Raw genomic sequence first — 22,274 nt, 5'->3', positions numbered from 1 at the left:
CAGAGGACTGTGCACAGGTTGTCCCAGCTCTGTTTCATGGCGGCCACATCTCTGCTCTCTTGCTTAAAGAGAATGTATTGTATAGGCAGGGCTGAGAGTGGTTGATACATTTCAGGGGTTAGGAGCCCAGACACGGCCACTTTCTCCCACCCCTTCAAAGGCTGATTGGGGGAGTGCTTCCATCTTCTGACAGGTTTAAAGCAGCATCATTCAAGAAGATGGTGAGGGAGGATTTTGAGGTCAATACTGTACAACTATTTTTTTTCTTTCCTCCATCAGTCTCACAACTCATTCATCCTCTTTTTGCTTTTTTTTTTTTTCTATTTCCATCCTGCTCTCATTTATCATTTTTATATTTGTGTAGCTCCTCCGTCTCGGTCAGTTCTTGGTGTGAACCAGGGGATAAATTAACAGAACATAGGAATTAATCAACACAACTATAGCTTGACTCACAACCCCACAAGTCCTTTATACTAAAGATACACCAATGCCACTGCTGGTATTGGATCACCTGCTACCAATGAACTTGTTTACCTGTTCCAAATTCCTGCTTTCCAAAATTTGTTTGAAATGTGTTGCTGAATCAAATTCAGAAGAAGCATATATTAAGAAAAATCAATGAAGCTGATGAGGTAAAACATTAAATATAATGTCCCTGTACTGTTTTCAATTGAGTATATATCACATTCTGATTGTACTATATGATTTCCTTTACTTATTTTTTCATTAATATATTTTGATTTTATTTATTTCAAGAATAAGGAAGCATAATATTGTAACAAAGATGGTACATTACAAAGTTAGAAGTAGTCCAGTTAAAGCCAATCAATTATTTGAATGTAAAATTGTCAATCAGGTGAAAGAGAACACAAAACTTTTATTCTTTGTTTCATATTTATAAGCTTTAATTAGCGAAATAAACAAAGGCCTTGAGTCTCAGTGGGGAAAATTAAAGCTTCCAAGTTTGTCATCCTCAAATGAGTGAATGTTGTTTCAGATGAATCCAAAAAAAAAAAAAAAAAAAAAACAAATTAAAACCAAACATCTAATGAGCTCAAGGCTGCATGTGCTAACACCTCAGGTGGGGATAAAGTACCGTCAGGGTGGATCAGTGAAGTGGCCCTTTAAGGATTGAGATGTTACAGAGCATGCCAATGTTTATAGCTAACCCCGACTTGAGGGTTAACGATCGGTATTTGATGCTGCCTCTGTGACCACGCTCCTCTGACTCCAATCAATAGTCATGTTAATAAGCAGCACCAACACTTGATACGCAGTCTCCTCTCAGTGCCGGGTGAATTGCCGTATTGATCCCCGCGCTCATTTTAATTCGAGAATTTCTTACAAAAGAAGCAAAATGCACATGGCATTAACCCTGGCCGAATGTGGGTGAGGGAGGGAATTAAATTTGTTTTGTTGGTGCTCAGTGACCACTAGCGCTCTCATCAGATGAAAGGGCCACAGGAAAGTGTTATGAAACTTCCACCAGAAGAAGCCTCGACACGTTTGTAAAACCGAACAGTTTCCCTTTAAAATACAGCGAGGGCTGTAATCCTTCCTCCTCACCCCTGACATGCTACTAAAGAGATGTTTCTAACAAGGTAATGCACATTTTGACCATTCTCTGATTCTGCTCCCCAGCAGCACGAATGACACGACACGCAGCAGTTGTGTCCCAGAGAAGCTGATCGTGACTGAGTAATGGAGGCCGAGACAGGCTTGCTGCCTTTAATCAACTTGAGATGAGGCAGAAGGAAGCCTTCATCATGCCGTGCCTTGGGGGAGTAAGGCAGGACATAAAGAAGGCCAGTTTGATCTTGATGAGCTTTTTAGGGTGTCAGGGCTTTGCTGAAATGAGTTTTCATGGGGCCCAGCCACCCCGAGAGGAATGCTTTCAGGTGACACTAATTGCTCCTCCGCCCAGCTAGCTGTCATAAAGGGAGAAAACTGTCTGGCAGAAGGCGATGTTCTCTCCAACTCTTTCGGTGTCATGATGAGGATGGGAGAGTACAGACGCCTTCTCGAAAAATATGGAGAGTAATCAGCAGCGCATGAATTTAAATGCAAAAATGAACACTAAAGCAAATAAATGGAGATGTCAAGGCCCAAGAGGCACCTCAGAAAGTCGGGATGATTTATCAGATGTTGCTCCAAAATATGTCAGTACTCTATTATCCATGCAGTTTAATAACTACGTGTTTCAAGTGCTCAGGGTCTCATATGTATTTCTGTAAGGAGGAAAAAGATAATACTTGAGATGCTGGTCACTCTGTGGTGGAGGTGGAGGAGTTTGGTGATCTTCAGGGCATAAAATGGACCATCTTGACATAAGTGACAATGAGCGAGTTGGTATTGTATTTAGCCACTGGCTCCTGCACATTCTCATTAACGTTCAGCTTTTGCTGATTGGTAAGGATCCATTGTTTTAGACAGCAGAGCAAATAGGAAATGGCCTTGGCTGTTTTATACAGAGGTGAATGTTCAATTAAGATAACGTTTTTCATATAATGAGCACTGGAAGGACTCTGTTTTTGTGAGTGAATTTATCAGGAGATACACAAAAACACCAACTGGATGTGGTGTACCGAGATTATTCTAATGTGAGCCTGAGATACGGGACGATGAGGTGGGTACACTCCCATTGTGCTCCACTATAAGCCAGTGCGTTTTATCACAGTAATGATGACGCTGCAGCTGGTGAGTCCAATGGCTGCTGATTTATTGCCCCCAGCAGCAGGGTCATTTAATTTCCATGTATAGTGGGATCATTTTGATTACATACTGCTCATTTCTGCATCAGCAATGGCTCCTGTGAGTCAGTGTAAATGTTCAGAGCGGAGCACCACCAGATGTTTTCAACAGTAAATTATCAGTGAGAGACAGCCTCTGTGGACAGTTAACTCACACTGTGTACGTACGGATAAATTCATAAATGAGCGAATAAAGATTACATGCCATGTGTAAAAAGTCCAACTTGCTTGACAGATTGTTTATTTCACAGCGCCAGGAGGAATATTTTCTCTTGCCCAAATTGCATTTTTATTAGTGGGCCTTTCTTTTTCTTCTTTTTTTAAGTAGACAGTAACTCCCTAATTGCGTGATACAGATTACTTAGTTTATCTTTTATGTGGGACTCACTGTCAGATACCAGCGTGACTATGGTTGCAGATTAAAAGCCGTGCCAGGCTGCTTTCTGTTTGGATGTGATAAGATGGATCTTCACCTCTGCTCATCGTGCACTCAGATAGTTTAACGCTGCAGCACACTGGAAGCTCCCTGTTCTGCAAAGGTCATGGTGAACACAGAAGGATCAAGGTACTCAAACCTGCAAATATTGTTACCCTCTGAAACATTTATTCCAGAGATTTCTCTCCATCTTTTGTATTCCAAGTCCAGTTCTAGGCCTGTCAGTTGTCTTGTGGCCTCGCAGGGTGGTCTGTTCATTATAGCGGTTTGATTGAAAAAGACTGGCTAGAGGAGAGAGATGACCCTCTGTCCTCTAGTCCTCTCATTTTGATTGGGCTCAGGAAATGTTATTGGACCAGTTCAGGGAAAAAAGAAACACTTGAAGTCAAAGAGCACCTACCCAAAGGACAGTCTTATATTTCTTGCATTATTTAGAGCTTTCCTTTCATAAGCTGGGTAAAAAAAAAAAAATACTAAACAGACATTCTTTCTTCTCTCAACACAATTCTCAAAATGGAACAGCACAATGTTTAGATGGCATCCTCTGATAATGTTGTGGTTGGTGCAGAAGTGTGCTTGGTCAGCCAAATCCCCAGTCCCACAAAATGTGTCTGCTGAGGCAGAGATTCCAGCTAGGAGTTACAATAAGCCTGTTCTCATTACAGTCCAGAGGAACACCCGTGTGTGTGTGCGCACGTGCACGTGCTCGCGAACATGTATGTGTGTGTGACAGTGACAAAGAAGTCCCTCTGGGCATTTGGCTGCAGCACTAGTGAAGATAAGGTAGTCTGATGTCTCCTGACATGGCCAATGATTCATAATTGAGGTAGGACAGCTGTTGCTGGCTGCACTGACAGGTCCCAGGGTGGATGACAGATGATAGGGCCCTCAGGGGCCAAACTATCTATCAGTCCAAATGTTCACTGTCCACTATCTGCTCACCTGTCCTTCATGAGCCTCCCTGGTATGTGTAAACCAAGCGGTCACAGACCCACAATCTGTCTGACCTCACTGAACAGCGGATTTCACACCATACAGTGGATGGACACAATACCAGAAACAGCTGCACAAAGTGATGTTTTCCAAATAATCAATGTATCATCAGTATGATTATGTGATAATAGAAATCACTAACAGGAAAAGTCAAACATTGTCACAAAATAGTCTGATCTCAATTTATGAAATAGATACAAATAATAAACTTGATTTGTGAAGCACTTTTCTCAAAAGAATAAAGTACAGCCAAAGAAAAGGTCAAAGTGCTTTACAGAGAATTTTTAAAATATCACTAATTAATAAAAATGAAAATTAAAGGTAAATTAATGAAAACAGACAAATTAAAAGCCATCATGTAGTTGTATTAATTATTAAGAGGACTAAAACATAGCCAGAAGAAACATTAAATATGTACAGTCTCTTTTGTATGAAAGAATGTGTTTAGAGGTGATTAAGTAAGAGATATAGCCTGTACGATCTCAATAAGCAAAGTGTTCTGATGTCCAGGGACTTGCCGCAAGAGCCTGCTCACCCTTGGTTACTACCTGAGACCTTGAAATTACCAGAAGAGCCCCATCCATCAATCTAAGGTGACACCGAGGCATGTAAGGAGTCAGCAAATCAGTGATATGTACAGTATCACTGTACGTGAAAGTCAGCAGTAAAACGTTAAAATCAATGCAGAGCAGGGAGCCAACAGAAGTTGGCTAGCACTGATATAATATGCTCTCATCTTTTGGTGCCAGTGTTCTGCACCAGTTGGAGTCAGAGGAGAAAGCTCTGAATGATACCAGCGTAAAGTGTATTAGTCCAGGCGGGAAAAAATAAAAGCACGTACAACTTAATGTCAGCAGGAAACAACATGAAAACTTTTCTTAAGTTGAAAAAAAAAAAACCCATAAAAGGACAAAAATAACAGCTGCAACAGCAACAAATAATCTTTAAAGATTCCATTAACTTTAACTTTCAATCTTTTGATCCATTGATTTACATAGAGAATGAATGCTTTGATATAAAACAAAAATCCCCTTTAAAGGTGCCCCGACAAATGTGTATGGCAGGACGGCTTTAATATTTAGTTGTTTTTTTTTTGTGTGCTGGAGTTCTTTAATAGACGGACATCTTTGGAGCCGCTGGCTATAGGGAGGGTGAACTGAGCCAGGCAACACATGCCAATGACTCCCATTACGACGTATGTGACCGTTGGCTTTGCGAGGTTAAGGTTAAAACAAGTACCGGTATGTTTGTTACGTAAATCAAGATACGTACGTAAATGACGAACTACCATTGTGGCCGTGTTTTTTGAGGGAGGACAGTCTGGAGCTAGGATAACAGGCTTTCCACCAGTTCCATGGAGGGCTTTAGGGACGTTTCAGTCTTATTCCTTGAATATGATGCACAAGCATGAATGTTAAATTGTGGGAGAATTGCTGTGCTGCACTGTGGGGTGAATTATGAAGTTACAAGATGAGAAAGTAGGCAAAAATAACCTGATTTGCAAAACATCCAAGCCCTCCATATTAACTCGGAGAAAAAAGGCAGCAGAGAAAAAAGAGCTGTGCCTGAGGCTTTGTCATTGCTGTTGCCCTTGAGAAACAGAGAAACAGGGATTCTAAAATCGTGTGACATTCCTTTATTACTCACTGTGACACTGTTGTTTAAGGCTCCTGCAACAACTAAACTACCTAAGCCACAGTGACAAGACGTACGATTTTTTGGACAAAAACATACAGAAGTGATTTTTTTTTTTTGTATCTGTTGTCTGACAATTTCAATCTATTGCTTGCTACCTGTGTTCTCACTGTGTCAGAAAAGCTCCAGACTGGTGTTAAATTCTGCATGTGATAAGAATGAAATGAATCAAAGCGGCCGACCTCGCGGATCGTTCAGGAAGAAGCCACCTCTAAGCTCCGTCTCAGACCGTCCATTAGCCTCACTGCGCTTATTGTCAGCTCTCCTTCGACTGAGTGACAGTTAGTCACCCTGACCAAATTCATTTCCTGCGAATGTTGTGCGGTGTGCTCCTCCTGCCCACTGTCTCAGCTTTTCCGGGCTGTTGCACACATATTGCTTCAGGGACATCGGCCTGTGGGGGACAACCCTGTTTCTGCCTCATGGCATACCTGAGACCTGAGCCCGCCACCCATGAAAGCATTAGCTCTCAGAACATGCTAAGAATTTCACTGAGAGCTCGAAATAGATGCGGCTGAATTAGCTTTGATGGTGCATTTGTCTTTGAGGACAGGAGCTGGGTCCATTTTGGACCTGGTGGCAAGTTGGTTTAAAATAATCCGATTCATTGATCTCTGAGCAGTGGTGCAGTGGTATTCTATATTTAGACTTTTAGCTCCTTTCTTTTTTTATAAGCACTGGCCAAAGCACAAAAAAATGTTGTTAGTCTGAAATTTTTGGTATTTGAATGGTAATTTTGGAGCTTTAGACGTCTTTAACATTACTCAGAATAATCGAAAGGCTCTTTTCTGTGGAGTGCAAAAAAAAAAAAAATCCTCTAAGCTAACAACCTAAAGAATTTGGACTTGACAAAAAGATTCAATCCTGGATTAACATTAATTAAAAATCTACCAAACCTCAAAGCTACTCAAGACTGCCCAGAAAACACAAGGTGAAAGCTTTTTATTTTTATCATACAGAATAATAACCATGACCTGCTGTTGCATTAACATACCGCTTCTAGCGTTCTGTGGGGAATGAAAATGTGTCAGCACTCCATTATCCAGACAGTTTAACTACATGCAATCCTCTCGAGGTTCCCTGACCAGATTTAGCTGCAGATGCTGTTCAAACCTGTTGAAGACATGAAGAGCGGCTGTCAGAGTGGCTTATAGGCACATGTAGAACATGTAGGATGAGTCAATCGTGCAACAAACCATGAACGAAGAGGAGTCAGATTCTACAATTACTCAGGAACATGCGAGGAGGTTTCCAAAGAAATGACTTAACCAAACGTTTCCCTCCGCAAGCGTGGTGGCAGACACCTGAGCGAAGCGACGCAGTAGGTGACCCATTTTTTCACAGCAGCATCATTAGACTAAACTTGGCTTTAAATGGAAACAGGGGTGCTGAATTAAGGTCCCATCTGATGTGATCTGAGACCTCATAAGTCAACAGTCAGTCACCAGGTTTGTGTGCGATGTGATTTGTGCATTTGTGTTCAGTGTTTAAGTTAAAAGTCTATGAATTTTCAAAGAGCAGATAGAAATAAATGTGCTCATTCTAACAGTGCTAAAAATACAATGCACTGACTGGTTGCTCTGATAGTTCTTTGTGCAAGGTGTTACTCTACAAAGACCCTTTGCAAAGGGTAAATCTGTCAGGGAGGTGCAGCAATAAAGGCCTATAATCATGTGTCATGGTGTCGTGTTTTTTTCTTCAGGTGCTAAATGTGAGCGTGTTGGAGGGAGAGCAGGTGACGGTGGAGGATACGGGCGGCAGAGAACCCTTCATCCTCGCCAACGAGTCAGTCTTGATGAGGGGCCTCGTGCTTCGCAGTTGGAGCAACCAGATCTCCATCCGTTTTCGTAGCGACCAGCAGCACAACTCTGGTTTCCTCCTGCTGCATTATCAAGGTGAGCCAGAGCCATGCCAGCTATGTTGCCACATCACTCAGACCGGCCATCTGTCCCACAACTGCTTAGTTTAGCCTCACAATGGATTCAAATTGTATGCACATTCAATATGCAAGCGCCATGTTGGGGGAAAACTAGAACCAGCCTTTGTGCTGACATTTCTCCGCGGTCATTGTCCTTGTTCTCAGCACTTTTTGGATTTGGTCGTGCCAGCCTACAGAACAAAAGGTGGAGTCGTTTGGGTTTTGAGACCGCCTTTATTCACAGAAACAAATGGGCTTTTGGTCTCATAGGGAGGGAAGAACTGTCACTGCAGGAGAGCACTGTCATGCTCACTTTACCTCAAAAAAGTGGTAACAAGGTCTATTTTCAATAAAATGCTCTGTTCCAAAACATTGACTGTAATTTACAGTTACAAGAAAATGTAATCATATGTCCCATGATGTGAACAGGCTTTTTCCACGCTTGCCAGTCAGAGGTCCATGGCAGTATCAACGCATTCACTAGTTTTGCGAGTGCTGTGTACCACCGGCCTTTGCAGAGGTTAAAACTACACAGAATTAACTGTTAAATGTGGTCAAGCAGCACCTGCAAGAGCACCAAAATCTGTCAGCAGAGATAGCTACTGTATGTTGGTGAATATGATGGCCCATAAATTCCTCCCTCTCTCCCTCGCTTGTTTTGTGCGTGACATTGATCTTCCATGTCCGCAACAATGTCTGTTTATCTTAGCAATCACACAAAGTGGCCACCAATTACATGCCCCATCGATTTGAGTTGATGGTGGAAGCCGGTGGACAAAGCATTCATTCCACCACATTACTGTAGCACTTTCATCAGCTCGAAAATGAAAGCGACCGTCAAAACAGTGCTGCTGACGGGGGATAAATCAGCCCGTCGCTGCTGGATGTGTGAATGCTGGTGTGTGGTCAGGCTGAAGGATGACAGCGAGGGGTCAGAACAGATTATACAGGGTGATGCATAGATGGGGACAGATGGTGGCAAATGGTTGAAATATATTACACTGTCAGTAGGTGTACTTTTCTCCTTCACGTCTCCTCTTCGCGTTGCAGCTCATCTTATTCAGCATAATTTTGTGTGAGATGTTTATTGATGAATATAAATGGACGCTCTGTACTATTTCTTTGACTCTTTTGTATTATTAAAACAGACCCTTTCATCTAGCCACCCATTCCACATTCACTGTTAGATAAACACACAGCACTCTGGACCTGATGCTGGGAGGGGTCAGCATATATACTCGCTGATGCCCGTCATTACTAATTGAAACTGCTGGCTGCTGCATATTTTGTGACCCACACAACATGTGCTCACGCAGCGTCACGGGGAACATGAATAACCAAGTAGTCCCCTATGTTCCACACAAACATCACATCCTGAATGAGCTCATGACCAGGATACCGTGCATGTATGTGTACAGGTGCCCTTTGCATGAGTCATATACTTGTTAATGAGTTGAATAAAATATGTGCTGATAAAATCGTAAAAGGTGTAATGATCTACACCCTGGAGACCAATCCGGGCATTTGTGATTAATAAAGCTGAGGTTTTGGCTGTGAAACCATATGTTTGTGAAGTCTGTAAGCTGTAAAAAAACCATCACTTCCATTCCATTAAAACACATCCAAACCACAGAGCCACAGAAAAAAGAAAGAAAAAAAAGCAAGCGTCAAAAATATCTGAATTGCTTACTACATTAAATGCTTCTCTTTTTAAATGTAATGGCATCTCGGAGGATAAAATGTGGTCCGGACATCCACAAGTGAAAGTCAGACGCTGGTAATATCTGCAGCATAGTACAGGAAGGACAGAGAGTGTCGTTTATTGGACAATGATAATGATGATGGTGACAGCACAGACCAGACATTGAGATAAGCTGGAAAAGAGGAATGTGTTGGCCCTGCATCGCTCTGTTTACAAAGATGGCTTTGTCTTAATACGGGCTCAGCTCAGATAATTGTCCTGTTATATCCTGTTGTGTCTGGTGTGACGGTGGATATTCCTGGCCTCTTCATGATATCAATTGTTATGGTCCTATAAAACCCACAGGAAACACTTTCACTTAGACATCCTTCGGTACTGTAATTGTTGCCGGCAATAGCGTCATATAAAACTCCCGCAGTCTGATGTGCAAAGTTACTTGAGCACCAAACAGCCTATTTGTTTTAGAGGATGATGGGACATATTTAGTTACACTAATGAGAAAAAATGCAAAGAGCAGCCTTCGAGGAGACTAGACATATTGGATACACAGAAGATATTTCAATTTGTGTTCCTCTCCTTGGTAAGCAGAGTATCACCTTGTCCTTTATAATGGGCTGTGAGAAATGTGATTGGACAAGCGTGGAGAAGGAGACAGAACTGTGGGGAGATGGATCTCAGCTCGGGGTAATTAATATCTGCTACAGTGCTGGCTCGGCCTGCGATGGCAGACTGATGGATGCCTCTATAACATCAGCAGTGAGCCTGACACATGGAACATGATCACAGGTGTGTTTTCCCGTTGATATGTATTGAGTGGGAACAGCCACAGCAGCGGCTAAAGTATATGAACAATGCATGCGTGCAACTAACAACGCACAAGCATAAATGAATGCACCCTGAGTGGAAACACCACACAGTCAGGCTACACTATAATGCCAGCATTTCCATTACTGAAACAAATATTCACGGTTTTATACAGATATGAACTTCCAATGTAAATGAAAATGTACATACTTATAATAAGGAAATCTGTAAATTACAACGATGGCATAGAAAAGACTTTTTGGCATCAAGTTTGGTTCTAACCAGGGAATGAAATTAGCACTAGCCTCCTGCCAAATACAGGGTAAATGTTGGCACCATGGTAAGTTTTTCTTATGTTAATAGACATTATTTTTAAAAAGCAATTCTTAAGAAGAGTCAGGAATTAAGACTCTATAATATATTGTATATTCTACCTTCAGGTAACACAGACTGTTCATAACTCTGGACAGATTTTAGAAGTAGAAGACAAAAAGTGTAGGCAATAGAAATATTCAGTGGCCTGTGGCAGGTGAGGGAAAAACTTCATTTCAAGGCTGATTCCACCAGTAAAAGATATATTCTGACTTCTTAAACAGAGGGGTCAATGAATGCTGTCATTCATTTAATAAGGAAAATCATTTGTATGCATGAGCCTTGTAAGCGCCAGTAATTAAATGTTAACACTGCACGGGCAAATGTGGACAACCCAAGGTCCAGTTTACCCCCAATTATTAAGTTTCTTCATTTTTTAAATTAAACTCAATTTATGATGGAATCCAACCACCGCCTCCCTGTCATTTAGTTGATGAAATGATTTGCCATCATGCCCGATCTCTTAACAGGTCAGCTTGAATTGTCATTTCAGGATTTTCTGAAGTATATAGAGCATAATCAATGGCATTGCCAACGGCACTAATGTTTTACAGGAATTATCGATTGGCTGTAACTAACACGCTGGGCTGACAAGTGAGGTGGCCAGAGGACCCCTGCCACTGGCAGTGATCCACCATTTGCCACAACTTCTCAGCGGCATGGATGAGATGCTGCCTCTAGCCCAAAGTTATTTCTCTTTAATAGCCTTTATTGAGTAAATGACCATTAAAATCGAGTTTTTTACCCAACCACATAAATATCAATAGGCCATATCATGGAAGAACTATGGTCTGGCTTTCTACAACTGAATCACTTTCCCAGAGACAACACTATTGATCTTTCTGTAAAAGGTAATGCTTTGGTGCACAGCCAGGACATGAGGCTTGGATACAGTGACATACACACTGTCACACTGCAAACTCTGGGACTGCTGTGATCTCAGTGCCCCGAAACAGCAACTGACTAGAGATGAACAGTCATCAGCGCAGAGCTGGCTCTCCTCGGAAACACATTTCACTGTCTAAGCGTTGATTTAACACACGGAGGATGACATTCTCCAAATATGCTGTCATTAAATACAACAACAACAATCGACAACACATTCATTATTTGTGCTCTGTTTTCTGTCGCCATATTTTATTATCTCCTGGCCTCACCTTGCCACGTTTGATCTCATTCCAGCTCTCCATACCTGAAGGGATTCAGGCGACACTTGAGACACAGCAGAGCAACAGTTTATTAGGCCTAAATTGGAAATGCATTTCGTTTGTTTGTCCAAATGTGGTGGATAAGTTAGTATTTCTGGCTTCTTCACCTCACCTATTTTACCCAAGTCAACAATATTTGTCCGTTATTGGCTGAAAGGTCGCATACTGAATCTGATGCACTCCCACGAATGAGGACTGTGCATACAGCAGAATAGGGCTCATTAATGGGAGGAGTGTGTGTGTGAATGCTGGAGTCAAACCGAGGGCTCTTTCAGGAAATGTTTCCTTTCTGTAAATGATTTCCGAAAGTCGATCCCCGGCAACTTTTGACAGACGGCTGAAGAAACCGTAACTCATTATTGGATCCAAAATGCAGATTCACGGTTCCATATTTGTTGACGCTAAAAACCCTGAATTTCAGATAGGTGGGAAAGGGCAGGAGGCAATACAGACAGAAAGACTTTCCACTGGAAAAAGGCAGAACAAATCCACTGCTGCCGCACGGATAAGACGGAGAGAAAGAAAGACAGAGATACAGGATGTGTTCCTCTTGAACTCTCGTGAACAGGAACTGTGAAATGACAAAAATAAATTGAAAAAACATTTAGCCCATGTTGAAATGCCTTATCGTTATGTATTGGCTGTGACAAGCTACACATAAAAAACATCTTTCTCACTTGAAACTCTGCCATTTAAATCCTTTTATCTATTTTTTCCTCACTTTTTTATGGACACCTATTTTGAAACATTATTAAACAAAGTGCCAATACACGTCACATATAAATGATGTTTGACATTGACATTATAGCATCTGTATCAGCAACGTCTCCTTCTTCTGACCTGTGATGTCCCTCTTCATCTAAACAGAGTCATTTTGAAGAAATATGGGAACGCAGTGAGGTGATGCATCATTTCCACATCAAGTTCTTCCACTAGGACACTCCTTTATCTAATACTTGACAGTAAATATTACTGTCTGCTTAACATTTATTTTTAAAGGGATTCATCAGCACAAAAGTGTTGTGTTGAAATCAGTTCTCCGTGATTCTTCTGGTGTACATCGCCACTTCCTGTCTGTGTTGTACACCTTTCCAACTTGTGCCTCTGTGCAAAAGCTGAAATATCATCTGAAATGCCATGCTCTAAAGCTGAAGGTCTACCTGCGACCATTTGCTCCGTTCTACAAGGAAACACTAACTAAAGACATAAGCTCCACATCTGTTTCCTGTGGCCTTATAGCACCACCGGCTAATCTTCCTGGCTGTCTGCACCGTGGATCTATTATTTCTAATGGCAAAACAATCAGACTTTATGGCCCAGCACCACATCTACTGGAATGGAGGCAGCACGTAATTTAATACTTCAGGAATTGGCTCCTCAATTTTTGCCTCTGGCTCTCCCACTGCATGCTCAATAGGGATGTAAATGCTGCTATGATAATGGCAATAACTAGGTTCATTGGAGCCAGTGATAAACTATGAATTGAATGGATGACCCAGGGGCAGCGTACCTCGTCCCTGTGGCTCACTGATTTACTGCAAAAGAAAGGCCTGTTTCATTACGGTGGAAACCAGTGGCTTGTGTAAAAGAAAAGCCAGCCAGTAGATTAAAACATAGTAGATGGGGGCAGTTTCACAAGCCTTTATGGCCGTTATGCATTTAGCGCTGTTTTCCCTTGAGTTCAACGATTGATAGCGCGACATTTTTGAATATCCAATTTAGCTTCAAGGTAATGCTGGAAACATCACCTAAGTGTTTGTTTTTCATCTCCAAATGAGTGGCTGCAACGAGAGCACTTCACATCTGAACCTGACGCAGAGCGTCTCATGTTTCTTTTTTATTTCTCTACTGTTTAACCTCAGAACCCAAGTATATTATATGTGTGTGTGCACGAACGCGCCTGTCTAGCAGGTATCAACTTTTGCTTTCTACATGAATATTCATCCAAATATTCTGATGTTTAGAGGCCATGCCTTTGGCTGTTATATTGCGGGACCTGTGTCAAAATCGTTTAACAGCTTGTGTTTACTGTATCAGGACAATTTGGACTGGGTCAGGCATGTTTTAAACCATCTAAAAAAAATAAACCTTATTATGTTGTGACCGTCAATTTCCTCACTAATTTTATATACTGACAGGATGTTGCCACCTCTGCCTCTTTCATGCCAACAGCAGTGCATATTGCAGTAATGTGGCTCAATTTGATAAGAATGAAGCAGCTGGATGTGACAAAAAATAAAAACAGGTAGCGACATGCTTCCAAACAGCCTCTCAACTATGCAGCTGAACTGCTGTAGCCCACTTCTTAATTCTGTTAACACCAAATAACCTGAATCATATTAGCATAAGTGTATTAAGGTGTTTACACTACAAAGCCCATGCACGATTATTATCATAATTGCTTTCAAGATTGCGAATACTATTTCAGCGCGGACATTTTCCTTGTTGTTTTCTCCCTCCATTAGCTCTTATTTAGGCTTTGCACACATTCCATTAAGCTGAAACACGACTTGCAAAGTTTGAGAAAAGTTGCTTTTAAAGTGTGTCTGTAATTTTGCCACTGCACAATCACACTCTGGTTGTAACGCAAACCGGAGTGGGTGCAATTATTTTGCTTGTTTTGTTGTTAACATGTTCCAAAAGTTTGAAAGTTTTAGCCTGGTCATTAAAGTGCCTACACTAATGAGGTAGAACAGTGTGGTTATTAGACAGGAAGAGAAGGTTGTTTAATAGCTTCCATTACAGACTTGGTTTGCTCACTCCATTATCCACGTGAACTCTATCCCATCCTACACCATTCATTTAAAAACAGGGACGGAACAACAATGCAAAGCAAATCCAGGAACATTGATCTTACCCTGCTGGCATCATGACTCTTTGACAACCACTACAGAGGCAGTTCCTCTTCCAGCTATCACAATGCAGACCCGCTATGATGTTCAGCTTATGAGCAATATTTCCATTTGTCAAAGTATTTGCAGTGGCTCTACACCACGCTGCACCACACAGCGATGCTAATTACTGTAGTGCTGCAAACATGTCTCTGTACATTTGCATACCGCGTGAACTGGTAAACTGAAATTAATTAAGAAATGAAGTGTTTAGAAACAAAGTTGAAGGTTGGTTATAAAACATCTTGAATTCTGTGTGTGTGCGTGTGTGTTTGCATGTGTGTGTACACTTGTACAGCGATCTTTGTGAGAAGCTATTCGAGTTTTACTGTCAAAGAGCCATTTGAGGGTTCAGACTCAGTCTGAAGTGTGCGGCTAGAATAAGGTTTAGGTTGAGGGTTGTGGTCAGGCATGTAGTGAGAATTAAGTTAGGGTAAGGGGCTGGGGAACGCATTATGTCAAAGAGGGTCCTCACAAATATCTATGTGTGTGTGAGTGTGTGTGATAGAGAGAGAGAGACTGACAGGAAGGCAGAGACAGAGAGTGGAAACATCATATCTGATGTATTTGCTCAAACAATGGAAAAACAATTTGTTTCTCTACCTTTATATCTAAACGTCGATGGGTGCTCAGTGGCGGTTTGGAGGAGAGTCAACATAGTCAACAATGCAACACAACAACATGGGTTATACACAATGCAGGACACAGAGGATTATGTTGCGGAGCCAGCTAACATTGTTGGCTGTTTGTTTTGGCAAGAACTGGACTTTTGTTCAGAATTAAACACTGAGTCTTTGGCAGTTTTGTATGTAAAAACAATGTTTGTCATTTTCACATTGAAAATCTCCCTCAGGCTGCGGAAAGAACATTCAAAATTGTGACAGAAATTAAGCGGGTCTCCTGATAAAGTGTTTTATTATCAGGAAATCTATGCCGTTACTTCTACTTTCATTACAGAGGTGATAACTGGCAGATTAGTTAACTGTGTTTAAGCGCATTTGCATTAACGTGTGCATACCAAGCCGCACAATGGACAGACCACAGCAACAATCACACAGTCAATACATTTTATTGACATTACATTAGCAGAACCAAATCAGCACGTTGATCCTCCTGCAAAGTAAGACTGACTATTCATTCATGTGCTGCTTATCAAATAATGCATTTCAGTTTCAGATGACTTCTCGGCCTGTTACAGGCCACAAAACAATATCACATGAAAAAAACTTTTACTTAGAATTAATTAAACTTGCTTCTTTGCTCTTTCTCTCCATTTGTGACTCTCTTCTTTCTTCTGACTCTCTCCAGCCTTCGTGCTGAGCTGCGCATTCCCCAAAGAGCCAACAGGCGGGGAAGTCTCTGTGACGCACCTCCACGCCGGCGGGGAAGCCTACTTCCGCTGTTTCACCGGCTACAAGCTGCAAGGCCCCAAAATGCTCACCTGTCGCAATGCAACCACACCTTACTGGAGCGGAAAGGAGCCCCGATGTGTGGGTAAGACGAACTGGTTCTGTGCCAGAGACACGTTGGCTCATTGACACTATCAGAGGTTCAGGGCAATAAGGTGGCCCCTTGAACTGCAACAACAAAACAGCTCAAAGCCAAACCTCTGTCAATGCAGGTCCTTTTACCCTCAGGTTTATTGGGATTTGGCTGCCTTTCTTTTTTTTTAGACTCAATTTTTTTGTGTTCAGTTACCTCCTGGTAGTTAACACTGACAGGGGGGCAGACTTCTAAAGCAAACTTGGATTTGTAATTCGATTGGAAGGGTTCATATTCAAAACCAGATGTCTGTTTGATTATTTTTCCAAACTCACCTAATTCTTTTTGTGCACACCAGGGAAGATCAAAGTGGTGCCGGGTTGTTTCGATAAGATATTGTGACATTTCTTAATTTTCCTAAATCGTGGGGTTTTAGTTGTGCACTCAAGGGAACATCAGTCATACTGGTGTTCTTTTTTTCCCTTTTAAGAATTGCTTTTATCTGTTTCATAAAATCATTATTGAGCAATATAATTTGGCAACCATTTGGCCTTGGTCGGCAAATGGTCAAAAAAACTCAAAGAAATGACCCAAAGATAGTCTAAAAAACCGAACAAAATACAGACAGCCTTCACATTTTAAATGTTGTGCGGCAACAGAATTCGTCTTTTCCTCTTCAGCTTGCCTTTAGAATACAGGTGATTTTGATTAACGCAGGCTTTCACTACGTTGTCCCCCACTGAGTTGATTAGTTACACTCCGAGGCCAAATGAGTGTGTTTGCATGTGATTAGCAGCACAGGGAGCTATTCTTTGGAGACGGAGCAAAACAAGGCCATTGGACCTGGTTGCCTTAATTAGAACTGGGCCGCATGACTCCTTCTCCTGCTGGTAGAGGCTCATCTGCCAGTTCCAGCCTTTCTCCGTGCCTGCCTGCAGCTGCTCTGAACTGATAGTGTTACTGCCGCTGTTTTGCTGTTCTCCTTACAAGTCCATCAGACACACAGTCACACACTCTTAGACCCAGGTGAGCCGCCTAGTGTAGTCTAGCCACAGTCCACTGGATATTGATGCAATCTATGCTCAGACAGGGACTTTGCTCCAAAACCACCCTACCATAGTTGTTGTCATTACTTTTCTCATCTAGTCTTACCCTCCAACTCCTTGTCTTCCTCCTCTCTTTTCCCTCACCGTCTTTCTCACATAGCATCCTGTGGAGGAATGATAAAAAATGCCACCAGCGGTCGTATCGTCTCTCCCGGTTTCCCTGGCAACTACAGCAACAATCTGACATGCCACTGGGTCCTGGAGGCCCCCGAAGGTCACCAGCTCCACATTCACTTTGAGAAGGTGGCTCTGGCAGAGGACGATGACAGGTGGCGTATGCACACTGCTGAAATCTAAACGCACACTGAAAGTGAGAGTGAACAGCAAGAATGTGCGAACTTGTGTGTGTGTCTGCGTGTCTTCTGCTAATAGATGGCACAGAGCTCACAGAAACTCATTTTCTGAGTAACACTATGCCTGTGGATAGACCATTAAAACCCTCTAAGGCTATAAATAACCAAAATCTTTAGGGACAGATGAAAGATGAATTTGAAAGGACCTTTTATCATTATAATCCTTTAACTGTGTTCCATCAAGCGAATGAATTGAAGGGACTACAGAGGGTAGTGAGAGGTAGGAAACAGAAATTGCACTACATTTTTCAGTAACTACTGATCCACATGGCTATTGTCACACATGGCCATTCACCTCATTACCGAGAATGTTATCACAAAGTTATTACAGCCACAACTGGAACACTGAGCAGTTCTCAGATAGCTTGCTTCTCTTACCTTTTCAGGGCTCACCCATTCTAATCTGTCTTCTTTCGGTGTGTGTGTTTAGGCTGCTGATTAAGAATGGCAACAACATAGACTCTCCCCCTGTGTACGACTCCTATGAGGTAGAGTATTTGCCTAATGAGGGTGTGCTCAGCACTGGACGTTACTTGTTTGTCGAGTTCACCACAGACGGGACCGTAACCTCCACCGGCGCAGCCATCAGATACGAAGGTAGGTTGGTCACGCAGTTCGCAGTCTGCTCATAGCATGCTGTACCCTGTCTCTTATGTTTGATGCCGTGTATTATTTGCACCCGCAGCTTTTGCAAAAGGTCTGTGCTATGAGCCCTTTGTGAAGTACGGCAACTTCAGCAGCAGCGACTCCAGCTACAGTGTGGGTGCAGTGGTCGAATTCTCATGCGACCCCGGCTACACGTTGGAGCAGGGCTCCGTCGTGATTGAGTGCGTGGACGCACAAAACCCACAGTGGAATGAGACCGAGCCGGCATGCAGGGGTGAGTCAACAGATCCCCATCCGCTCGAGTAATTGTGGGACGTTAAGTCTTTTTAAAAATGTGCTTCCACTGGAGCGGAACTTAGAGGCAGATATGACTGACCCAAGGAACCAGGACTTTCATTGTCTGCTTGATCACTGCAGGAGTTAGTGAAGTCTTTTTTACTCAGATATTAAAGACCACTGGCAGTTAGCTGTATCTTCCTAAGCTGCTTTTCTCTGATCCATGATAAATTTTCGCTTAAAATTGTAACAATGATTTACTTTGACATTTGTGCTTGCAGGGCAGATTTCAGAAGTGCTTAAGATAAAATGGCATACAATAGTCGGCCGGAGATGAACACTACCACACTGCACAGACTATGCACCATACTAAATAGCTGCCTCTGTACCCTTCCCCTCTCCCTCTCATTCACTCTTCCCACACGCAGCACACTGACCTCGCAGTCTTTGTTGCCTGCATGGTCATTCTGTCACACAGTCAATTGGAAAGCTCTCTTGTAAAGCTATGATATGAGAACATTTAATTTCTGCTCCTTTGGGTCATGGTCACCAAACGGTTTAGTGCTAGTGTGCAGTTTTACAAGGTTCATATCAAGGAGCCTGCACACTCGACTCCATCTGTGTTTTGTTAAGCATTAAGACCCTGCTACCATCCAGTGAAATCACATAACAGGTCAGGTACATTTGTAGTTTCATTTCTGACAAATTGCATGATTTGATATTAACTTTGCCTGTTAAATTGATTGTAATCAAAACTTTCTGCATCTTTAAATCCGTTGCAATGCATACATTTGCTTCTCAGTGTCAACCTGAAGTGTTTGTGCATTGCAGCTGTGTGCAGTGGGGAGATCACAGACTCTGCCGGTGTGGTGTTGTCTCCTAATTGGCCTGAGGCCTATGACAAGGGGCAGGATTGCATCTGGGGTATCCACGTGGAAGAGGACAAGAGGATCATGCTTGACATCCAAGTGTAAGAGACTGCACTCAGGTGTAAGACTGAGAAATCACACAGAGAGGTCAGCGAGGGGGTCAGATTGACCTCGAGATCGTAAACACTCCATCTCCAGACATAAACACACTCAAAGTTTCTTTCTCATCTTGTATCTCTCTCACATACACACACACTATGACATGCACATGGGGAAGTGTTTCTGTGGTTGCAGCCACTAATTAGATTTTTTTTTCTCATCCGCTACATTAAGAATTCTGTGTAGCTTCCAGCTCGCTCTCTGACCAGATTAGCCAGTAAGCCTCCCTGCTCCCACTTCCCTGGTGTGTGTCTCAGAGTTGGCTTTGAAATGAATATGCTCTGGCAGTGAACTACTCTGAGCCACTTATCCAGCCTTCCCAACTGTAATTCAACGCACATGCATGCAGATGTCACAATAGACAGATGCACACACAAATATAGGCACGCTCCATTTCTCCTTCACCCATCACTCTTCCTGTACATGAATGTCTCCTCCAACACCACACACACACACACATCCCTGCTCTCTCATCCAAGTTATGGCTCCTAAATGAAATGTAAATGATCACATTGCTTTGTTCTCTGCGTGTTACACTAAATGTGCCTTTAAAAGCGAAACAATTCAAGTGTGCGCATGAGAATCTGCATCTTTGTCTGGTTATCTCATATGGATTCATCTGTTTGCCTTGAGTGATTCCCACAATGTTTCCGTGAACGTGCATCCTGTAGAAAGCTCAAAAACTACAGCATAAGTGATTTGCGTTATTGCCTGAAGCACTTGCACAGAAGACGGTGCAGAGAGGTCCAAATTAGACCACCGGGAGTACTGCCTGGGGTTGGAGAAAAATAGAGTCACTGACACATCTCACACAGAGGCTACTATTAGCTATTGGTCACGGTGGTCATTTATGCATGCAGGCATTTGCAGCCCTTCAGTTTTCATGTTCATAAAAATATTCACATTCATAATTAATTTGTTCTTGCTGTAAATTACAAGGCTTAATTTTACCATGAGGTCTGGATGCAGTGCTGATGCAGACAGATTGCAATCCACAGTCGGAGACCACCTAGAAAGAGCAAACATCATCATCATCAACATCGCCATCATCTTATTTTAGTTGTTAGTTGTTTAGTTTGTTTATTGCATTACGTAGTTCCTTTGGGCTTTCTCCAAAAATATTGGTGAAAGAAAGGAGTTTTAATAACACACAAGCAATGTGTAAAATATTACACGAGGCATTTTAAAAAGATGATTAAAAAACAAAGGAATAACATAATGACTTGTGGCAAAAATTCTGTATTTTTGTTATATGAGTATTTCCTGTTCACTTCAATCTGGACACAATTTGAGCAGATGCCACACTGACCCCAGGAATCAAGGTGATTAGTAGTGATTAGTAGTATTAGTAGTATCAGCCTGGATTTGCATAAATTAATGAGTGTATTTCAATGGAAAACATTTTGTAAATCGTAGTAATCACTTCAACAACTGCACATGAGACTAACATTAGATTTATCATACTGACAACAGATTATACTCTGCAAACTCTGGATTGCATGATAATATTTAGTCATGTTGAGTTAAGTGTAAAGTATACTGATTAAAATAGCTGCAGGGATTCCATCACAGTTAGCGGAGGGTTTGGTGGGAGCATGGCTGGTTTCTGTACAGGCTTAGTTTTGTATGCCGCTGCGTGGTCACAATGCACATAATGCCCCAAACTTTATCTCTCAGGCTTACAGCAGCTGAGATATGAGTCATCACTCAAATATGGCCCATAGATCACAGGGAATAATAGCATCAGAGGATACCAATAATACACAAAGTCTGAATGCCACACAGGGGTTTGTGTGACCCTGTCTGCCTCCCTGTTCTTTAGTTGGAGATTAAGACTCAGTGATTAATGTCAGCTGTTGCAAGTCAACCAGTGCACCTCGGGTAAAAAGATCAGAGAGGATTTTTTTTTCCCCATGCAGAAGTAAACAAGTTTGATTTGAGGTAAACTGATTTTCATTCAGGGATCCCTTTAAAATAAATTGCACCAGCCTTAAATTTGTTTTAATCCAAGCCACATGAGGACGCTCGCTGTAAATTAATGGCGCTGTGGCCGGCTCTAGTTTATATCAAGCTTGGTCATGCATGGCCTTGATGGCAGTGGAAACACACAGCCTGTCTGATCCCTGCAGACCCCGCCATTACCCTCATGTCCGGCATGCTCATTTTGAGAATGGCATTCCTAAAGGCTCAGTCAGCATGTAATTTGTGGGAAAGTGTGTTTGCGTGTGCACGTGTTGAAGTGACAAAAGCCTCTTGCTGATGAGAGCTGTCTCATTATGAGGGTGGGCACACACTTTTCCACAATAATGAGAATGTTTTCTGTATTATCATTCATCACTGTGCCTGTGCTGGCAATTACAGAGGAGCAGTGTGCATAATGAGGACTGATTAATTAATTTAGGCCAAACAGGAGGGCTGGCTCTTTGCTAATTAGCATGGAGCATGTCTTGAGCAGGAGCAGCAGACAAGAGGTTACAGCTGATATCCACACCTGTGGAACACAACAAGGCAAATTGTTCACATGTGGCTTTTAGCATACAGGGTATACTGTATCTAGAAATGTGTTTCACATGGCAACACAGTGAGGAAGTCTGTGTTACAGTGGTGATAATGCTTCTGTCAGTTTCCTGAGCAGAATCCAAGACCTTTCATAC

General features: G+C 42.2%; 1 protein-coding gene across 1 annotated transcript in view; it reads left to right on the top strand.

Annotated features, from left to right (window-relative positions):
* The window catches only part of sez6a (seizure related 6 homolog a), an 82,005-nt gene that overhangs the window by 49,763 nt on the left and 9,968 nt on the right, over positions 1–22,274 (top strand). Inside the window, exons 4-9 of the mRNA XM_041952724.1 lie at positions 7,577–7,769; positions 16,078–16,263; positions 17,458–17,626; positions 18,141–18,307; positions 18,396–18,590; positions 19,424–19,562. Of these exons, the coding sequence (XP_041808658.1) occupies positions 7,577–7,769; positions 16,078–16,263; positions 17,458–17,626; positions 18,141–18,307; positions 18,396–18,590; positions 19,424–19,562 (1,049 nt within the window). The remainder of the gene's footprint in view (positions 1–7,576; positions 7,770–16,077; positions 16,264–17,457; positions 17,627–18,140; positions 18,308–18,395; positions 18,591–19,423; positions 19,563–22,274) is intronic.

Source organism: Chelmon rostratus, chromosome 14, assembly GCF_017976325.1.
Source record: "Chelmon rostratus isolate fCheRos1 chromosome 14, fCheRos1.pri, whole genome shotgun sequence".
NCBI lineage: Eukaryota > Metazoa > Chordata > Actinopteri > Chaetodontiformes > Chaetodontidae > Chelmon > Chelmon rostratus.
The sequence above is the reverse complement of the archived record's forward strand: the minus strand, read 5'-3'. Positions and strand labels throughout refer to the sequence as shown.